This window comes from Misgurnus anguillicaudatus, chromosome 16 (assembly GCF_027580225.2).
Source record: "Misgurnus anguillicaudatus chromosome 16, ASM2758022v2, whole genome shotgun sequence".
In the NCBI taxonomy this organism is placed as follows: Eukaryota; Metazoa; Chordata; class Actinopteri; order Cypriniformes; family Cobitidae; genus Misgurnus; species Misgurnus anguillicaudatus.
This window is the reverse complement of record NC_073352.2, coordinates 10,973,710-10,993,501: the sequence shown is the minus strand read 5'-3', so window position 1 is coordinate 10,993,501 and position 19,792 is coordinate 10,973,710. Positions and strand designations below refer to the sequence as shown.

At 37.4% G+C, this 19,792-nt stretch overlaps 1 protein-coding gene across 1 annotated transcript; it reads right to left on the bottom strand.

Annotated features, from left to right (window-relative positions):
• Window positions 1–8,090: 8,090 nt before the first annotated feature.
• On the bottom strand, window positions 8,091–19,792 carry clcf1 (cardiotrophin-like cytokine factor 1). The gene is made up of 3 exons (XM_055178265.2): window positions 19,204–19,792; window positions 11,526–11,686; window positions 8,091–11,076 (listed from the first exon to the last, which is right to left on the bottom strand). The coding sequence occupies exons 1-3, from the start codon at window positions 19,217–19,219 to the stop codon at window positions 10,144–10,146; spliced, it is 1,110 nt and encodes a 369-aa protein (XP_055034240.2). The 5' UTR covers window positions 19,220–19,792; the 3' UTR covers window positions 8,091–10,143.

The window sequence follows — 19,792 nt, the reverse complement described above, 5'->3', positions numbered from 1 at the left end:
GCCACCACCATATCATCCATTATCCCAGCCAATTGTGAGCATTTACTAAAAACAATTTATTTTTTATATAATATATTATATTACCTAAATAAAGAACAAATACAAAAAACAGCTCTTTCACATTCATAGCTAATGTACATCTATACTGTCTGAGGATTTTAATTGATATGCTTTAAAAATGTGTGCTACAAACCCTCCATCTGCTCAACCTTAGCCATAATATTTGTGCTTTTTTATACTAAATCTATTAAGAGCGCTTGACTAATAAAACAACAAAACATGATAATTGAGATTATGCCATTTTTGTTATTTAATGTCCACAATTATTACACATTATAACCCAGATGTTAAATAATACTTCTCATAATCTTTACATTTTTATTTGAATTTGTATTTTATAACTCACACATATATCACAACATTCTCGGTCTATAAAAAGTGAAAACATTAAATATGTATCACATTGTTTCCTCAACTGATGGAAAACATATTTAACAGTACAGGGGTTGAGGGTTTTGTTTACTAGTTGTATCACAATACATTGTTTTCATTGGTGGACCAAGCACATCATTGAAGAAAAAGTGATTGTCATTATCTCTCATAAATATGTATATATAAATAAACAGATTGACGTTTTAGAAATCATGATTATAAGTCAAGCCAAATCAATTTATTTCAGACCCAGCAGAGAGAAAAGAGCTAATGTTTAGGGTAAGAGACTGATGGACGGTTCTTGACCTCCAGCGACATGGATGATGGATGATGGCGGAAGAGAGGAGAATAAAGTGAAGGGAAAAACATAGGATAGTGTTAAACTGTAAAACAACAAAAGGTGTCTTAAATGTCAAAAATGCTGTTATTAAAATCTCCACCCGCACCCCATCCTGTGGCTCAAGAACAATAGTGTTGTCATTCACACAGAGCCCCTAAATTGTTCACAAAATTGCTCTGTAGACTGTGTCAATGTCAAACCGAACAAACCCCTTGACTTCTGTAAACTGGTGTATATACGACGTAGCTCTTTGTTTTCTGCTGATTGTTGATGACAGGAAGTGCTGTTCAGATTCAGCTGCTCTGCTTCATAAAAACTTCTTTACAGCGGATCAGGAATGAGTTTTGACAGTATAACTGTCCCCTTTTGTCCAATAACATCCTGTGTGTACGGATGGAATTTGATCTGCAGGAATCCTCCAGCCACGACCCTTTGATCATTTCTATTGGTCGGGTGTGACATCTCAGAGACGTTTTGGTGTACAAGCGAATAACAGTAATAAAAAAAAATTATTTTTAGCTAAAGCTGCACTTTTCCTGAATAGGGAATAAAACATGAAGGATTATTCTGTAAAAAGTATTTCTGATTTATCTTCAAAAAAATCTAGATTTGCATTATGATGCTAATAATGCATTAAAAAACAAATTAATAAGTATAGTAATGAAATCATAAAGTAAAGATATACAGATTTTAAATGGAGTGTTATTATTTACTCGACTTTACATTGTGATGTAAAGGCTCAAATATTTGACTACTAACCTAAAAGATCAAATTTATGCCTTTATTGCTTTTTTACTGTGACAGCAATTTGTATCCTATTCATGAAAAGTGTCAAAAAATCAATTTGTTTGCCTGAATGGATTGTGAAAACTCTTTGTCTTTCCAAAGTAAATTTGTTTAGTATACTTTACCGGGAAGTGATGTAATGCAATAAGATCATAGCAGTATGTATACAGACAGAGGTTCAGTAGCTCAACTCTGCCTTCAAAGTCAGCATCCGTAAAAATTTCCAGGGGTCGTGGTCTCGTGTCAGAGTTCGTATGACTGACTTCTTACCTTCAGAGTCCACACATGCCTGTAATTTCACCCCAATTGCTTCCTCAACCCCTACGTATATGCGTGTGTGTGTCTTTGCTTTAAAACAGGTGTGTGATTCTAAACAATATTGCTCAAGCATTTACAGGAGGCTCCACTAACGTTTCATCTTTTCAACATGTTTCCACCTTGACAGTTCTCCATGAATGAAACGTAAACATACGCTTTAGACCTTGCTGAATTCAATGGCAGAATACAATGGGAGTGTTAGGCAAGATCCTTCTCGGTGAATTCGAACTTAGTCGCATTTTAGATTCCTTCACAGAAGACTGCGTTTCATCTATTCAGAAACAACAAAGCTCCTAATAAGCCTAGTAAGTGACATTTCAATGAATAATAATAATATTAATAATAATAATAATAATAATAAAGCATTGCTTACAGTTATCAGACTCTAAATACACCGTAAAAATCTAAGAAAACGTAAAAGTTTAAGGCAACAAACTTTAGGGAATTAAAAAAATTGTTGAACTTAAAATGCAACTTAATGCAAGTATAGTAATGCAATGTAGTGAATCCAAATCATTTAAAAGATTTTAAAAAGTATATTTTTAATTATCAATGTTATATCATTTTATTACATTGACACACTGTAAAAAATACTTTGCTGCCTTAAAAAATTTTGTTGAATCAACTCAGATTTACAAGTCATTTCCACTTACTATTATTTATCTTTACTAGAGATGAGTTGTTATAACTACAGGTGAGTTGTTATAACTTATAAAATTAAGTTGACTTTTCTCAACTATATTTTATAAGTTGTGACAACTCATCTCTGTTGACATGACTTGTGAATGTGAGTAGATTTAGCGGAGAATTTTAAGGCAGCAATGTATTTTTTACAGTGGATACATATTTAAGAAAGATCAAAACATTGATAAGTAGTAACTGCTCAAACAGTTTGCAATAAATAAAAATTTGACATGCTGCAATGCATGTTGAGATGTTTCAAAGTCTTAATGTTTGAACAAACACTTGTGAATTTAAGTCCAGTCAACAAAATAATCTTGTTTAGCAACTTTGTTAGCAAGCTTTGAAGAGTAATATTATTTAATATGCACAAAATAATACCATATCTTCTATTACTACAGAAAAACTTTGCTCCAGTTTCTCTATTATGTTAAGAAAATATTTTTATATCTTTTGCAGAAATGTGTTTCTTTACTAAAACATTTTCTATCATTGGATACAGAATGAGTGGTTTTGAAACTGGATGCATATGCTTACTGAAAGTGAATGGAAACAGGGTTGCCAAGTACCCTAAAAGTTTTATTAAAGCATGCTAGCTAATAGTCAAAACCCAACTCATGACACACTAATGATCTTTCTTAGCAGTACTCCCAAATTTCATTTGTGTTTTTGCATATATTATCTGGCATGGTGTCATATCTTCATGTACTGTATTATTTGAATCGGCATAAGCAGAAATGAGCTCTGAGATCCATCAGAGGTCAATATTTTAATTTATAGATTATTGAATACAAGTTTAAGAATAAATCAGCAAATACTGTAGTAGGTTTATAATTATTTTCGTTTTGATATACATTGCAAACTTTGTATTTCCCAATATTAAATGAATTCCTGTTTTGGATGCCTGGTTTAAAGAAGGGAGATGGCACATTGCCAAAGGTTTAATTGCAGTTGAAGTGGAATCACTCGAGGGCGTGCGTACCGCTGTCAAACACCTCTGCTTTTGTCGAGCCGGGCCCGTGATCGCTCGCTCACTCTTCTGCAGCGTGAGAAAGCCATTCCTCACCTGTCAGCTTGTGTTTGGGTCATGGAGATACAACAGAGCACATGAAAGAGAGAGAGAGAGAAGAAGCAGAAAGGAATTGGAGGACATCACATGCTCATCCGGATTTTTAGGAACTGGTGAAGTTCATTAGTTTATGTTAAAGATTCTTGGAACTTTTAAAAGCCTCCAAAAATAGGTACGGCCATGTGTGTGAGGAAAGAAAAATCGGATTAGCTTCATGTGTGTGTGTGTGTGTGTGTATGCATGAACATTTATTCTCTGGTGTGTTCATTAAACAGTGTGGGAGGTTTCCGAACTTGTAATCTCTGTCCTTCCATCTCTGACACTAAAAGCTTTTTCATTTACCCATCGGTTACACACAAACGCTTTCTGTATGTTCATCAAGCTGAACTGTGTGTGTCCTCCTCTCTGGCTCTTCTCTGTATTAACACGGTTTTCTCTCACACACATTCAAACAAAGACACGCTACACCTAACTTGTTTTTGATGAACTGCCAACATGACTTTGATACCTCCCACTGGGTTTTAGTAAACTAATTCTCTGTCATCCGATGTTTTTTTAATACAACACTAAAGTTATGTTTTACAAGATAGTGAGCTGCTTACCTAAGCATTTTTCAACATCATACAGGAGTTGCACTTTTGACACAAAGAGTGCTTCAGTTGGCAACATCATGGTGGGCAAAATCTATGGCAGCAAGTGTAGAGAAGACAAATTTTGCCAATCTCAGAATGCAGTAAAAGTCAAAATCATTTAAATTCATCCATAGTGGTAAACATGAGAGAAGTGTCCATCATAAGTATACATAATTCAATTTTAAAAGGAACTGGTAAACATTCGGTCTTAAAATGAACCATTATACCCAACTTTTTGTTCATGTATATTTAAATGCTTCTTGCGTACCATGCCATTGATTTAGGAATAATTTTCTATACGTTTCCTAAAAAATTTAAATGCACATCAATGAATCAAAACCGAATCCGTACAGTTATTAAATATGAAATAAAATAAAAAATACAATAAAATAAAATGAAATAAAATAAAAATAAGGAAACATTTTCAGACTTTATAAACTATGGCCGAATGCAAGTTGAACTCTGACCCAAAGTTACAAAAACATTGCATCACTTTATAAGATATTTAATAACTGTATACATTGTTTTTTAATCATTGTGCTTTTTGGAGCACTATCCAATTCCATTATATAGCTGAAAAGAGAATATTATTTAATATATCTTACTGTGTTTGGCCAAAAGAAAAAAGTAATTTACATAGGATGGCTTGGAGGTGAGTAAAAAATATATATAGATTTGGTGCTTGCATTAGTATGTCACTTTAAGTATTGGTTTATATTTTCTAAACTTTAACCAATTGTCGCCTGAAGTTGGGGTTAGAGTTGGGTTTGGATAAGGATGTCATTTTATGTAAATCTAACCCTAAACCGAAGCGACAATGGTAAGAAATTAGATCAAAAAAGTTGAGTAACTAATACGTGACAGTGACACAAACAGAAAAGCGTGACATGCTCACGCTCAAATGCGGCAAAACGTGACATTGTCACGCTGGTCCATACGTGCCTATAGGTACATAATTTTGTGATACTGGGTTGAAGTTTCATGTGTTCCGCGTAAGCCGCCGTGACTTCACAAAGTAAGATGTGATTCCTAAATCAACATTTTAATCAGTGGCGGCCGGTGACTTCTCTTCCGAGGGCTGCAAATTCAAAATATGTGTTAGTCGCGTGAACCATGTGCATCATGTGTCATGTTAAAATACGTGCCTGCTGCACATGCATCGAAAGGGTTTTGATAAAAGAGACGCTCACGTTCACAAAATACTTGCAAGACACTCCCTTAACAGTAAACTCTGATTAAACATGAGATTATGTGAGTATCTGGCAAATATGACCATCTCTATTATCATAAAACCCCTTTGATGCGTCTGCACCAGACACGTAATTTGACATGACATCTAATGCAGGTTCACATCAGATTTCTTTTTCTTTTCTTTTTCTGACTTCTTTTTTTGAGGGTGCAGGATGAGAAGTTCATCACGACATGTACCGTATGTAGCCTGTCATGTGTGTGGTTCGTAATTTCAAAATATGTGTTCTGCGCTTTGAGAGATCGTGTGTGCATCACGTATCTTGTTAAAATAAGTGCCTGATGCAAATGCGTCTAAAGGGTTTATGATAAAAGAGACGCTCGCGTTTGCCAGATACTCGCATAATCTCATGCGTAATCAGAGTTTACTGTTAAGGGAGTGTCTTGCATGTATTTTGGGAATGTGAGCGTCTCTTTTATTATAAACGGTTTTGACACGTGTGCAGCAGGCACTTATTTTGACAAAACACGTGATGCACACAGGATGTCTCGACATGCAGGACACATATTTTGGAAAAGGGAACCACACACGTGACAATCCGAATACTTATTTTGAATTAGCGCATCCTCGGATGAGCAGTCACGAGCCGCCACTGATTCACATGACGTGCCTAACACACATTTTGACATGACGAGCCACACACATGACGGGCCAAATACTTGTTTTGACAAGCTTCGCATCGTGCACCCTTGAAAAAGAAGTCAACGGCCACTGGTTTCAATCGAAGAAACCCCAAATTACCCTTAACTCAAACCCTAACTATTTTTTACCCCTCAAATTAGTGGGAAATAATAGTTTGAGAAGAATTTTTTTTCACATTCTACTTGGTAAAAACCACGGTAATGTCGGTGAGCTGATGGTGTAGTGGGCAGTGCTCCGACATGTGGTGCTTTCGCACTTTCGGCAACCCGAGATCAATTCCTTGCTCACGGTAATTTGCCGTGTCCATACCCCTTTCCTGTCCTCTCCTCTATCACTATTAAATAAAGGCAAAAATGGGCAAAAAATATAATTAAAAAAACATGGTAATGGGACGTTATTATTATTTGTGTGGTATGCAGAATTGCGTCAATGTCGAGAGGTCAAATCAATTTGTTAGGTGTCATTTCAGTTAGGATGTGCAAATAGTAGACAGCTTGGCACCTCACAAGGTTTACAAAAGTTCACTTTATCAAAAGTTCAATTTGTGACTCAATTTGTGGACATTGATTTGCTTTGAACATTGTAGGGTTGAGGTGTGACCCAGTGCTCCGAATTATGAGATCAGGAGCATCAAAGTTTGATTGCACTTTAATTTCAATCTTTGACATGACCTTACTTAATCAATATGAAAGATATCAAGGTTATATTTTCACAGAATGTATTTTATGTAAAAAACAGCAAATCACGAAAATATTGGTGTGTTTTCACAGACTGGCTTACAATCACTACAGAAATACTAGTGGTTGTAATTTGTAGCCTATAGTTTTGATTATTGGTGGATTCCCATCCCCCCGGAAACCCCGCCCTGTGCACAAATATATAATGATATACTTACTATGTATAGCCAACCCTAAACCTAACCCTTGCAGAAACCTGTTGACAGCATTAGATTTACAGTGAACCATAATTTGGCTTGATTTACGAGCTCTTCACATACTGAGAACCACTCGAGCTGTCATCACAAGTCGGATTTTGACATGTTTCACTACATTCGTGCTACACATTTTTTAAACGGTTTCAAACTCGGGCCAAACCTGCGCTCACACACATCACCTTCTCTGTAGTGAATCCAAAACGATCATCCAAGATCTTTTCTTTATTTTTTTTTACATGTTGAATAACACTAAAACACGGCACGGTACATTAAAGTCAGTTTTTCCTTGAGGGACAAGTCAACATTCACTTACATAAATGCAGGGTGACTGTGGTTGCCGGCTCTTATCTGGGAGGATCAATTGATTAAGCAATAAATCAGTCAGCCGGTGCCCGAGGTTTCCCCCGCACGGAGCGTTTGGGAGAGTCGGCCCAGCCCTGCAGCCAAGAATCGGCGTGTATGCACGACGACGGCGGGGGTGTGGGCGCGGCAGGTAGGGGCTGTGAGGTATCAGGGCTTGGCGAGAGCCAACAATACGACGACAGAAGGAGAAAACTGAGAGAATTGAGGAGGCACACCGAAACAGAGAGAGAAAGAAAGAGTGTGAGAGAAAGAGAGAGCTAAAGGAATGCAGTAACTCCCAAGGCAGCGCGCGCAATCCTCTGGAGAGAGAAAAAAGGAATTTTTATGTGCTGCAGGTGATCGGGGCCCGAGACGAAAGGGGAGGGGAGGCCGGGTGAAGATGGGAAAGGAGAAATGGAAAAAGACAATGACGAAGAGCTGCACTAAAACGAGAAAAGATGGAAGGAGAACATAGGGAGTGATAAAGTCTCCCTAAATAGGCTCCTGCGGATGAAGCGATGATAGACGAGTGATTTAACGTGTGATTGACAGGGGGAGAGCTGCGCTCTGTTTCACAGATGGCAAAAAGATCCGGCGGGACGCGATGGCACGAGATGAGAGGTTTCGGAAAGAGGGCTTTAAAACTAAAACAAATAAAACTACTTTACAGTCGCGCGGATACATAAACAGACTCGCAGAAGTACCAATGTGATTAACACACACACACACACAGACTTAGTAACACACATGATGACACACACACACATAGGCGCACAATGCAGCCTTTGTTGGCAATGTGTGGTCATCCATTTAGGGGCCAAAGTCGAACGGACTCTGCATTACGCATTTCGCTGAGTCTCAAACCACGCGCCTCCGTGTGCGTGCGCACGCGCCCGTTCCTCCTCGCCGAACTCATCTTTTCCCGTAATTTGTGATAATTGCACATAAAGAACGTGTCACACCCCTGTGTTCGTGTGGGTGTGGTTGTGATAACTATAGTGCAGGTGTGTTGCTCAAAGGGATAGACCGATTCTCATTGATCCTTTAATTTTACCCCACACATGGCCCGAGGAGAAGAATCATTAAGCACCTGAATGTTTGTTCACCTACAATCATTCATGTGTGTGTGTTTGTTTGTACGGAGATGTGTTTGTGTGAAATGTGACATTTGTTTGTTTCCTGTATATGAATGTTGACCATGTGTGTGTGCGCGCCAAGTTAACTATAGGCCTATTTTGGGAAGAAATTTGTACCCAAAACCTGACAAAACCTGAGTAAAATTTCCCTTTGGGGATGTCCTCATTTGTAAAATGCTATTAAAATGTTGTAAATCATTTTTATTTTATTTTACAAAGGCAGGGTGCGGGTTAAGTTATAGTATTCATTACTAGTATTCCACAAAAACAACACAAGTCTTATGCATTGTGCTCATTAAACACGTATGTGCATGTGTGTGTGTTGGTAGGTGAGCACTTGGGAAGAGGAGAGGCGTGAGAGACAGATAGAGGGATGAGAGGATGTGGGACTAGATGAAAGGACGGAGTGGTCGTAAATTTTACTCAGACAGTCGAATAAAACTCTCACTATCCTTTCAGTCCCTATGGTTTTTCCTCCAGGGGTGAAACTACACACACATACACAAATACACACATTGTAGTCAGTAATGGTCTTTTGTACTCATAGAAGAAGAAAAAAAACTCACAACATACCGTCATACCCCAGAGAAATAAATAATATTAAATAAATATAACATACAGATAATACGACATTTACACAGACACAAAAAACACTGTACACACTGTACACATATATATATTACTCCCCCTTAATTTTCACGTGTGTGATATTCATATACCATGTTTTTACATGGCACTCCAAAAATATCATGGTATTAAAAGTCATAAAACGTTTTTAGTGTTTTAAGATATAAACAATTGAATACCATCGCATTTACTGTAACCCAAGGCATACCATGATATTACCATGTCCAAAAACACACAATATTGTGGTACTTTTGTGTTTCTCCACACACATAAATACACACACACAGTGTGGACATCAGATTTTTGCATCTGTTTTTTGCAAAGAATGCGTTGGTGTGCGTATGTGCGCGGAAAAAGACGAGTCAATGCCAATGAGGCGTCACTGAGTCAGTTTGTGAGGCAGCGAAAACTCTCCATTGTTTCTTCGGTTACGCCACACGTCCCACACTTTTCCCCGTTCACCCTTTCACTACTGCCCGCTTTCAGACATGATTCACTTTCCTTCTGCTGAATCACGTCTCGTTCTCAATGGGTGCTCTTTTCCCTTTGTCTCTGATGTACATCGCGTCTCCTGGCCGTCCTTTCTGTTTGGTGATTTAGTGCAAAGCGTGACCATCAAAAGTTCTTAGATCTCCATCCACAGAGCATGAAGCAATCTGTTTCGCACATAACTTTGCTCCGTTCCAAAAACTAGTGAGCTGCCTCCACAGGCAACACTGAAAGTTTTAAAACTAAAGTTTGTTTCATATCTAAGCCCCGATCACCTGTATTCTTCACAGGGAAAGCTATCCCACAATGCAATTGGACCTGTTTAATAAATCAGTACGTTCAAGATGGTGGACAAATGCTGATTATAAACATCCCTAAGTTTATTACTGAATAGTAGTTTTGTGTGCTGTGACATATTGTTTGCAAGGCAACTCACTAAGTTTTGAAGCAAAGCCACTGTTTATTCTCAAACACGTAGTCGTTTCTTCAGTCTGGTGAAGTCTTTGGCGGACCTCCACAGCCAGCTTTGCAGCTCTCGCAGTACCCAGAATCCCTCCACCTTCCTTGAGAAGTCATTAGGAACGGGATGTGATGACAAAACAGGGGCGCCCAATAAAGTATGTACCTCAGCGGCCTGTCCTCCGTACTGATAGAGGAGGGACAGAGGAGACAGGCCTGAATGAGATGACTGGATGGAGCGCATTATACGTCGAGGTGAGGAAAACAGTAGGGGCTCCTTTCGGCTCCCGAATTTTACAATCGTGTGGTTCATGTTATTATAGGTGTGTTTGATGTAATTCACTTTTGTTGTTTTCTCTTCTTCGAAACTCAGCAGTCTTCTCCTCTTCCCCCATCTCTCCATTCCTTCTTCCTTGGCACCCTCCTCCTTCGCGACCCAACTCTCCCCTTCCTTCCTCCTACCTCTCCGCCCCCTCTCCGCCCTATCGCGTTTTACGTCCGCCCGACTCGCACCCTGAACGCCTCTGTTACGAGGTGCGTAGCTACGTAGGGGTGCGGGGCTGTTCTCGATCACTCCTTGAAACTGTGACATGGGCTGGGCATATCCTTGCCCGGGAGTGGCTGGTAGGTTGCCATTGGGAGGTGAAGTGTAGCCTAGGGCGTTCATCAAACCGGATATCGAGCCGAGCAAACCGCTGAGGCCGGAGCAGAAGTGTAGGAGGGAGCTCTGGAGGTAGGGGCACAGGGTGGAGCGCGCCAGCTCCCTCACGGCACAGAGGAGAACGCTGTACGCGCGCTGGTTCTGGGCGAGACGAGCCCCGTTCTCAAGGCCACGCCACAGGTCCACACGCGTGGCAGCGCTGGGAACGGATAGAGAGGAGCTGTTTGGACGAGGAGGAGAAAAGCCTGGGTCGCTAAACGGAGGCCCAAGATATGACAGCTGGAGACGTGGAGGAGAAGAAACGTTAGAAAGTGTACAAAATATATGCACTAATGTTTCCAAATACAACCTTATTGTAAAAGGTCACCAATTATAACTTCTCTTTTCTCATACACACTCTCAGAAAAGGTACTAAAGCTGTCACTGTTGCGGTACCCATTCTAAAAGTAGACCTAAAAGGTGTATATTAATACCTAAGAGGTACATATTGGTACCTCGGTGGCATATAATTGTTCATATCAGGACCTTTACTAAGGGTACCGTCCCAGTGACAGCTTTTGTAATTTCTTTCTGACATTGCAGACAAGTAACCAGTTATTAGACAGGAAAACATTTCATATACAAGTGATTAATGGAGAAGAGCATGCACAGGCAAACATTTATAAACAGAAAAGCCTCACATTCAAAACACCCGCACAGATCACCCACATAAACAGCATACGACTTACATAAGTGTCTCTGATTTCTTTCAGCTGGTGGTCCAGGTATTTGGTCAGTTCGTATGTTCTTTCTATCGAGCTCCTTTCATTGGACAGACTGAGTGTTCGGTCCAACACCTGGCCAAACCCCGCAGCAGCAGCCAATAGCAGCATCAGGAGAATTTGATGGACTGAAAAAAAAGGCAGTAAAAAAAGGAAGTTTTTGCATTTGGAAACTTTAAAAACATGTCCATCACAGCTAGTTATGCTAACCAATTCTCTATTGTTTATAAAAAAAAATTCCTTCCCGATACGTGTCTGCCAATAACTTTATTTCTTTGGTTCAGAAGAAAACATCAAGACAATCTGTCTGTCATCAGGCCAAAACTAATACATCGATTTTTTTTATATTTTTCTAACAATGCTATATTATACAAGCTTACACAGTTGAATATCATTGCTTTACTTATACATTTTCATGAGGACATGTTTTTGAAAACTGGTTCTCTTGCTGATTACTGGTACAAAGTTTATTTGCAGAGAGAGAGGGGTTTCTGTGGCCCAACTGTTAAAGGGGACATATCATGAAAATCTGACTTTTCCATCAGACTTTTTCCATGTTTAAAACTTCACATACGTACTCTAGGGACACCAAATATTTATTTTACATCTTAAAAAAGTCTTGTAAACTTGTTCCCTTTAAGCATTGGGTTGGCACCACAAAGGTCATGGGTTCAATCCCAGGGCACACATGGTGATAGAAAAAAAATGTATAGACTGAATGCACTGTAAAAGTCTTTCGATAAAAGCGTTAATTTAAAAAAGTGTAAATGTAAACATTTCTGCACATTATTTTTTATAAAAAGTCTTTTTGAAAAGAAGCTTAAATATTTAAAGCATTATTACAAGCATTTGTAAAATCTTTAAATGATATTTACTGCAATATTGTATAAATATTATTATAAAAATATCAATTACACACACACACAAAATAAGAGTACATTATAAATGCATTATTAGTAAAGTACAATTAAAGTTATAATGGTAACACTTTACAATAAGATTGCATTAGTAAACATTAATAAATGTATTTACTAACATAAACAAACAATGAACAAATTCGTTTTTGTAGCTTGTACACTGTAAAAAAATACTTTGCTGCCTTAAATTTTTTTGTTGAATTAACTCGGATTTACAAGTCATTTCAACTTTCTATTATTTATCTTGACTAGAGATGAGTTGTTATAACTACAGGTGAGTTGTTATAACTTATTAAATTAAGTTGACTTTTCTCAACTATATTTTATAAGTTGTGACAACTCATCTCTGTTCACATGACTTGTAAATCTAAGTTGATTTAACAAAACTTTTAAGGCAGCAAAGTATTTTGTACAGTGTATTAATTCTTGTTATGTTAGTTAATGTCAATACAGCGTATTGCATTAAGTTATGTTAACAGCTACAATGCCTGATTTTATAAATGTATTAGTATATGCCAAAATTAACATAAATGCTGTAGAAGTATTGTGTAATAACTAATTGTAACCTTATTGTAAAGTGTTACAGTTATAACTGTTAAATGAAGTACAGTTGTCTCAAATGTATTTGGACATTTAACTATGTAAAAAATAATAAATTGATTAGATAAAAAATTATAATAAATAGGTTTATAAATAATTGATGTGCAATAACCATCTGATTGTATCCCCTCATGTTAACTATGGGTTTACCGTCAAAATGACCTAATGCTGTATATTTAAAAAAAAAATTACCCATCGTAGTGAAATGTTCGCTTGTGCTATCTTTTTTTTAAATGCCACTTGCCATGATATTATTTCATTTAATATACTGCCATAATTCATGTTTAGGTATCCAAATGCTTTCTGAATTTGCAAATGTAAGATCTTATTGGTGTTAATGTGTGTGGTCCTCTGTGTCTGGGATATGTTTTTGTTTGGAGTTTGTTTGCAGAGTTCAGTTTAGGATTAAACGAATGTGCATGCCTGTACGCAGACCAGTGCATCTGTTAGACTTTGTACTGTATATGTGTGTAAAGGTGCCAAACTAAGGTTGCTTTTAGACTCATGTCCTCTGAAATCACACAGGGGAAATGATGGCAAATAATGAACCTTCGAACTTCTAAGAGGGTCACAGAGTACTCTTATTATGTGTGTATATGTGTGAGCCTGAGGGAGTCCACTGGCACAAACACATCACTCTTATTCGATCTCTCTCGCCCAATGTTCTCTCTCTCTCTTGTGTCAAGCATTCAGAGGAACATGTAAGAGATGTGTAATTACTTGTTTGAGGCATTGTGTTTTCAACAGGTGTGAAATATGTGCACCTCCACCCCTTTCGTGTTTCTTGTTATCTCTGTTCGTCTCTTCTTCTCGAACCCCCTCACTATCCTCCTGTCCATCAAGCTTTTCTCCGTCCTTTCTTCTCGAAGCGCTCTTCATCACACGTTTTCCTTCCTGTCACACATTGTCTCTCTTTTTCCCTCATATTCCCCTGTGAAGATCTCCGAGTTGTTTTTTATCTTCTCACACACGCCTTTTTTTCCTCCCCTTCTTTTAAAGTGGTTTATCTCTTCTTTGCCCCCGGCCAAAATAACAACAGCTTATTAACCTCGATTAGCCCTGCCAGTTTTCCTTTTCAACTCCGTCGCGCTCAGTTTTTTCCGCTCTTTTCTCCTCTAATTCACTTATTCTCCTACAAGAGGGAGAGATTCTCATGAAACGCTCTCTCAGAGGAACATCCAAAATGCTACCTGACACACACACACGCACGCACTCCTTAGCAACACAAACTCACATAGACACACCTTTTTCCTGACCTGAGGTCAGAGTCCTTCTCAAAGTTTTTTTTTTTTGTGAAAAACAGCATCTCGAAAGGATTCAGAATCACGGTCCAAGGAATCATCAGGACGTTACGAATAAATCCACTAATTTAGTTACTGTGACTCTTTTATCACATAAATGAAAGACTAAGTTAAATATTTAATTGTGACCCAGTCTGTGAAAACCCAGCTAAAGTAATTTAAAAAAAATGTATATAATGTAAAGAACATTGTGTGAAAATATAACCTTTAATGAGTAAGATCATGTCAAAGATTGAAATCATTGCGAAACCAATGACTGAAATTAAACTTTGATGCTCATAATCTCATAATTAGATTATGAAACTTTAGCCTGGATTTTACAGAGAGGTTCACAATAATAGGAAACTGAGATTGTTGCCTTTAAATTAATAGTATGAAACTTTATGTAAATAGCACAGCTCATATGAAATAGTCTTGGACAATTCGGTGAGAATTGATATGAGTTATATTAGAGAGTATGACTTTGGTATCTTTGGCCATTCTCACGAAATGTGTATAAATAGCACGCAGTGTGAAAAATCGTGCAATGCATACGCCAAACTCCAACTTTGCACGCATATGATACGCCAGCCCTTCCTGTTCACTTAAAGGGGACATTTCATGAAAATCTGACTTTTTCCATGTTTAAGTGCTATAAGTGGTAGATCAGCCTAGAAAATGTGGAAAAAATCAAGTCAGTATAACTTAGTTTTGGTAAACCATTCTTTGCAAGCATGTGAAAAAATAGGTCATTGAAATCTGGCTCCCCTTGTGATGTCAAAAGGGGATAATACCGCCCCTTAATCTGCACTATCCAACCACAACATTGCCATTTAGTGCACAGATCAACTCATTTGCATTTTAAAGGACACATCCAAAAATCACTCACACCTACAAAGTGGCAATTTTAACATGTTATTCTAAATTATCTATATGGTATTTTGAGCTAAAACTTACCATACGTACTCTTGGGACACCAAAGATTTGTTAACATCTTAAAAAAATAAAAAAGACAGGCTTTCTGTTTTATGTACTGGTTTTCTTTTTTTTCTATTTTTTAGCATTTTCACTTGGGTTTGGGGTTAAAACAACTTTTTGTTACATAAAATGACATCCTAACTCAAACCCCAATTCTAACCCCAACTGCAAGCAACCATAGTTAAAAAAAAAGACAAAAACATTGAGAACCTACTGTATATATTAAATTACAAATCTAACCCCAAACCTAAATGACAATGGGAAAAAAATGAGGAAAAAAAGGAGAAACCAATACATAAAAGATTTTTTATTAAGTGAACGGGAAGGACTGGCAAATCATATGCACGCAAAATTGGTATTTGTGGCATGTATTGCACGACTTTATTTATACACATTTCATGAGAACGGATTGTTATAAATCTGAGCACAGTTTGTGATTTTTTTTTTTTTTTTGAGATCTCTAAAGGACACGGTCTCCATTTGTCTGCTATTTATTTTACCATTTTGGTATAAAATCTCAACATTCAAATATGGCATTATCAAGACAGGCATTTTAGGTCAGTAACTAGATTTCTCAGAGGAAAATGTGAGTGGTGTCTTCTGAACAAATGCAAAAAGTAAAACCGATCACTACAACAGTCTCCTCAACAAGCAATTTTAGGACTCATTCACAAATGTAAAACTGTAATATTTTAGTCATTAGGGATTGTTTAAGCTCTTACCCATTTGTTTTGAGCAATAATAGTGATGTTACCATTTACACTATTAAAATTAAAGGTGCTTCAAGATGCCATAGAAGAACCATTACAGGATAAATGGTTCCATAAAGAACCTTTTACATCTGAAGAACCTTTCTTTTTCCAAAAAAACGTTTTTTCGTAGACTAAAAATGTAAGAAAGAAATTATCCTTTCAAGAACCTTTGACTGAATGGTTCTTTGAGGAACCGAACATTGTTCTTGTAATCATCTATATTTTTAAGAGTGTATCAGTCAATTAATAAATTGCTGTTTGTATTGTTGCCTTAGTGGATTTAAAAGTTTATTATTGTTAAGGTAACCCCGAATCACTTGCCATCACTTCTCTCTTGTTGCTTATTTGGTTGTAAGCACAACAGTCTCCAAAAACAAAGCTGTGGCATATTTACATAACCCCTGAAACATATCCCCCACGACTTTATTGAATAACAACGGGTTTCATTAAGAAGGATTTGTGTGTATGTGTGTGTGTGTCTTTGCTTAAAGCCAGCAGCTGGCAGCAATGATATGATGTCAAATCTGTATATCAGTCAGTTTTGTCTCTACACACACACACGTAGCTTCTTGCCTTTCATTCTCGAACTGATTTGTTGCCGTTGTGTTAACACTAAACAGACGAGCCTCGAAGGCTCCAGTCAACAAAAGCGAGAATTTAACCTTACGCTGCAATATCATAAAACACGTTCTCTCTTATCACATCATATAAAGTCCCACTGCCCATATGATGGGCTGGTCAGTTCACAAAGAGGCTAGTGTTTCAAATGCATGTGTGTGTTTGTGTGTACGAGAAAGGAGGGGTCAGGGTCATGTTGTGTGTCTGTGTACAGTTAAAGTAGAGATTTATGTGCAGTCTGCACTCAATCAAATGTGCATTCTTTTACAGACTAGACACACACACGTACATAAAGGGGCACTTTGGATAGATGGTATGATGAATGCACGTACTAACATTTTCAATTGCATCCATAGATTCGGCATACATCACACCAACACACACACACAGTCGACTGCAGTCTTTCAATTACTCATTCACACACTTACCCTCTATGAACTCTACTAAGGGGGTATACACTTCTCAAATCTCCCTGTGGATATTTAGTTTGAAATTTATGTTAATGAAAGTTGGCCTGAGGAGATGGCCTTGTCTGCTTTGCCAAGGACCTTAAAAACAATTGGACTCCTGCAATTTTCAAATAAAATTTTACTTCGTTCTCCATCTATTTTCTCATGCTTTCATTTCTCCTGTCCATGTCGTCTCCAAGAGGAGCATTATATATCTGTTTCTCTCCGAGGTTCCTCTACCTCTGTAATTACCTTTTTCTTCCTCTCTTGCTTTTTTTAATTATCTCTTCCCTCCCCCTCGTCCTTTCCTCCATCTCTCTGACTTAAGTTTCTCATTTAACCGAAACGACCCACTCCTGAAAATAAATACAACAAAGAGAAGAACAACTATCTGCTCATCCGATCTAGAAGATCAAACGTGGAAACGGAACAGTTTGTATGATAGAAAGAAAGAAAGAAAGAGTGGAAAAGACAAAAGGGGCTTGGTAAAGCGAGGGGCCATGTTAATTTGGGAAAAATGTAAACAGCATGTGTAACTGTTCAAACCGTGACCAACTCATTTTATATCATTCCCCTGTGCTCCCTCTCTCCCTCTTTCTTTTTCGAGGGAATCTGGGCTGCGTTAACCCTCTTTCCTTCCCTCCATCACTCTATCTTTCTCTTTCAATCTTGCACTTCCCTCTTTATCCATCATACTCTCTCTCTCTCTCCCTCTTCTCCCGAACCCAAGTGTCTTTTCCAGACTGTCTCTTCGGACAGATTAAAATTTAAATGCGTGGGGCACAGTGACATACTGATGGTTTGGTTTTTTTCCTGCAAACATCTGAAGAAGTGTATCTGGCAGTTCGGTCTGTGTGTGATTGGTATGATCGATGCATGTGTGGCAGCATAAACTGTAACAGAGGAAAAGAAAACGTGTGTGTGCGTGAGCGTGACAGTCTGCTCTGCTGCTTTATTCGGGCGTAAATCGCATCATTTCGTCACACACCCTTCTTCCTTTTCACAGACGTGGGTCCCCGAAGACAGGTGCTATGTATGTGTGTGGGTTTGTGTGTTTAGACCCTGACTAACATGAATCATGTACTTTCTCATATCAATGTCGGTTAACAAGACAGGGGTGAACTTGCCCTATGAACCACATGCTTAACGCACTTGAGAACAGGAATAGAAGCATAACTAGTACTCATGTGTATCTGTGTGTGACTGAAGGTGTTTGGGTTTTCTTGCTTTGACACATGATGGTTGTGACATAAGGTGTTATTATAGAAATAAGCCTATTTTTGTTTGTCCTGCACAAAAAAAGTCAAATATGGACTCATTAGTTATTTTTAAATATCTTATTATATAATAAATAAACGATGCGTTTGACACTGTGCTTTAAGAAGTTAACTAAAATGTCCTTTTTATTTAATCAAGACTACAATAAACTATACAATTTATATAGACTGTAAGATGTTATAGCCTATTAGCCTTTAAGTTTAATCTGAAAATATAAATCAAAGTCTTTTATTACATTCTATTAACTTTTTATGTGTAGTATCACTATTTAAAATATGCACTAAAAATATTTTCCTACTTGAAAAGCAAAGGCATCCGGACTAAACATTTTTTAACAATTTTTTAAAAATATTTTTAACTCTCTCATCCATTCAGGACTTTTAAATTACAAACTTCATAAAATTAATTAATAAAACACATTTTAGACGATAAGTAAGACAAGCGGCCTGACAAACGAATTAACATCTTAAACAAGCAGATTATTAAATGCTAAAAGTAGAAACAATTATATATATATTTTAAATATAAATATAAAAGTGTGACTACATCTCCAAAAAGCTGTATCAAAATACAAAAACGATTATTTTAAAATTAATTAAAATGCAAAATTTATATAAATGTATAAATATTTAGCCTATATTACGCAAATAAAACTTATGAATAATATGTGATTGTCAGTAATTTTAATTATATTATTGCTAATAATAATAATAATAATAATAATACTTTTTTAAACCAATTAATCGAAATGTAGAAAAAGTAATCTCTCTTACCTTTCCTGCGATGCATTTTAATTGAATCGATTCCTCTGCTTCAGTTCTGTTCAGAGTTTATGAAACAATATTTAATCACATAAAACAGACTTTTTCTTGCGCTGTCTGAAGTTTTAGTCAACTCTTCCAAAAGTTTTTTCCCAAACTTTGTTCAGTCTGTCTGGAGCGGTGTATCCACGGCTAATATCTGTCCTGTGAAATTAAATCAACTCTCTCTCTCTCTCTCCAGAGTGCCCGCGGTGATTGACAGCTGTTAAGAGTGACCGAGCGCGCGCTTTCTCTGATGTCCAGGTGAATGAGGCTGTCGTTCAAAGTTACTGACTGACTGACTGACGAGATGAAGTTTTATACACATGTCCCCCTCTCCTCCTTCTCCAATCTCCCTCCTTCTCCTCCTCCTTCACTCTTTCTTTCTCTTCAGTGATTCACCGTTGATTCATCTTTTCAAAAGTGGAGGAAATGACCCTGCCACGAGACTCCAAAACCACAAATCTGGGAGGAATTAAACTTTTGACAGATATTTCATAATTCGTGTATTTATTTTCTCACCATCAACCCATTTTATCGGATTTAGCGGCTTTGCTGTAAT